Raw genomic sequence first — 2322 nt, 5'->3', positions numbered from 1 at the left:
TCACATGGACAAATGATGAATCAAATACTTACCTTCTGCATTTCTCCTCCCACAGTTTTTTCTCTGGATGATTTTAGCATTCTTTTTCATAAGTCGCTCAGGATTGGCCTGGATCATTGCATTGCTATTAGTAGCCAACAGGTTCATATAGAATCATGACATAATATTTCAGTTTCTGTGAACAATGTCCCCCTGGTTCTGCTCATTTCCCTCTATATCTTTTCATGGAGATTTTTCCAGCTCATATAGAAACACGCAATTTAACATTCTTCATTGCACAATAGCATTCCATCACCATCATGCACCACAATTTATTCAGCTATTCCCCAATCAAAGGGAAACTCTTCATTTGCCACCAAAAAGAACATGCGTATATTTTTGTATATGTATATTTTATTATTATCTCTTTGGGGTAGAAACTTAGTAGTCGTTTTGCTGGATAAAGGGGTATGCAGTCTTTTAAAGCCCTTTGGGCATAATTCTAAATTGCATTCCAGAATGGTTGGATCAATTCACAGCTCCAACAGCAGTGTATTAGTGTCCCAATACCAAGTAGAACTGTTTTACAGTCCAAAAGGATAAAAAACTTGCTTCATTAAACTAAAAAAAATTGATATGACTCAAAGAGTTTTTAAAATTCTTACCTTCCATTTTAGAATCAATACACTGTGTGTTGGTTCCAAGGCAGAGGGGTGATTAATGTTGGAAATGGGGGTTAAGTGCCTTTGTCCTAAGGTTATGTGCCAAGGAAATCTGAAATCAGATTTAAAGCTAGGATCTCTCATCTCTTAAGATAGCTCTCATTCCACTGAGCCTTCTGGTTGTCTATAAGAAAAGTATTTTTAAAAAGTATATCTGTAAATTTCAAACAAGACTTACTAAAGGTAATTTGACTGCCTAGGAGTGTGTGGAATTTCATTTGAATTTGAATTTAATAACATAGTGGTCTTTCTTCCTTTGCAGGTCTCTGGGTGTCTGACTACCATTTTGTTTTCTGGACAAAATCATAAGGAATGCAATTTCATGATGGTATCATGTGCATTTTGTACAAATTTCAGACTATAATTGGACTCTTTGGGAATTGTTTTCTCCTTTATCTATACAGCTTTAAGATAATCATTAATCAAAGGATAAAACTCATTGATAAAATTTGCATTAATTTGGTCTTTTCTAACATTCTGATGATGCTTTTCAGGGGAATTCCATGGGCAATGGAGGCTTGCAATCAGAAAAATTTCATGAATGACATTGAATGTAAAATCATAATTTATGTTCAAAGAGTATCACGGGGCACTTCTCTTTGCACTACTTGCCTTCTGAGTGTCTTCCAAGCTATCACCATCACTTCTTGTGGTCCACATTGGGCAAAGCTCAAAACCAGTGTGCTAAAGAGCATTGTTCCAGCCTGTGCTTTCATATGGGTATTCAATCTGTTGATAGATTTAGTGGTGCCTCTGCATGTAGGTGCTCCTAAAAGTATCAACAACAGTCAGCTGACAAGGAACCTAGGCTTTTGCTCTGTTGACATTTATGCTATGAGAACCCTAAAAATTGTAATCTGGAAGACCTTTTTTGATGCAGTGTTTGTGGGACTCATGTCCATTACGAGTGGCTACATGGTTCTTATTTTGTACAGACACCACTGGCAAGTTCAACACATTCATCACACCAGTCTCAATCCTAGTGCCTCAGCAGAGATCAGAGCCACCAAATTCATCTTGTGTCTCATGAGCATCTTTGTATGTTTTTATTCACTCAGTTCCATCTTTGTTATTGTGATGGATAATTCTAAAGATACAAAGCAATGGGTGCTAAATATATCCACATTTTTTAGTTTAATTTATCCAACAATCAGTCCTTTTGTTTTAATGAGTAGTGACTCAAAGAATGCCATTAATTGTAATGCTTTCAATAGAATGAAAAAGTCTTATAAACATTCATCTAAGAACAGAGAATGAATATGTATAAAATTGTAGAGTCAAAGAATTTTGAAGAAAAAAATAACCTGTATCTGACTTAAACAAAACTTCTTATTCTGAAAAAAATGTAGAAAAGGATCAACTTAATATTTTCAGATTGTTACATTTCAGCATATCTGATCTCAGGGAGGGAGTCTCGACTGAATAAGAAAAAGACGCTAGAAGTGATACATTTTAATATGTTCTCAGCAGGACAACATACATATAGGACTAGTTTCCAAGAGAAAATAAGTTCATTAGATTCAGAAATTGTCTAACATTAACTGTACAAAAAATGAGTTAGAAAGAAAGGGAAAAAATACTTTGCAGTTTTGATTTTGCAGTATGATTTCAGTTTAGATTT

General features: G+C 34.8%; 1 protein-coding gene across 1 annotated transcript; it reads left to right on the top strand.

The window, feature by feature from the left end:
* Positions 1 to 1013: 1013 nt before the first annotated feature.
* On the top strand, positions 1014 to 1958 carry monDomV1R1276 (vomeronasal 1 receptor monDomV1R1276). Its single transcript, NM_001167520.1, is given in 1 exon segment — positions 1014 to 1958. A coding segment is annotated over 1 exon segment (945 nt).
* Positions 1959 to 2322: the final 364 nt, after the last annotated feature.

This window comes from Monodelphis domestica, chromosome 6 (genome assembly GCF_027887165.1).
Source record: "Monodelphis domestica isolate mMonDom1 chromosome 6, mMonDom1.pri, whole genome shotgun sequence".
Taxonomy (NCBI): Eukaryota; Metazoa; Chordata; class Mammalia; order Didelphimorphia; family Didelphidae; genus Monodelphis; species Monodelphis domestica.
The sequence above is the reverse complement of the archived record's forward strand: the minus strand, read 5'-3'. Positions and strand labels throughout refer to the sequence as shown.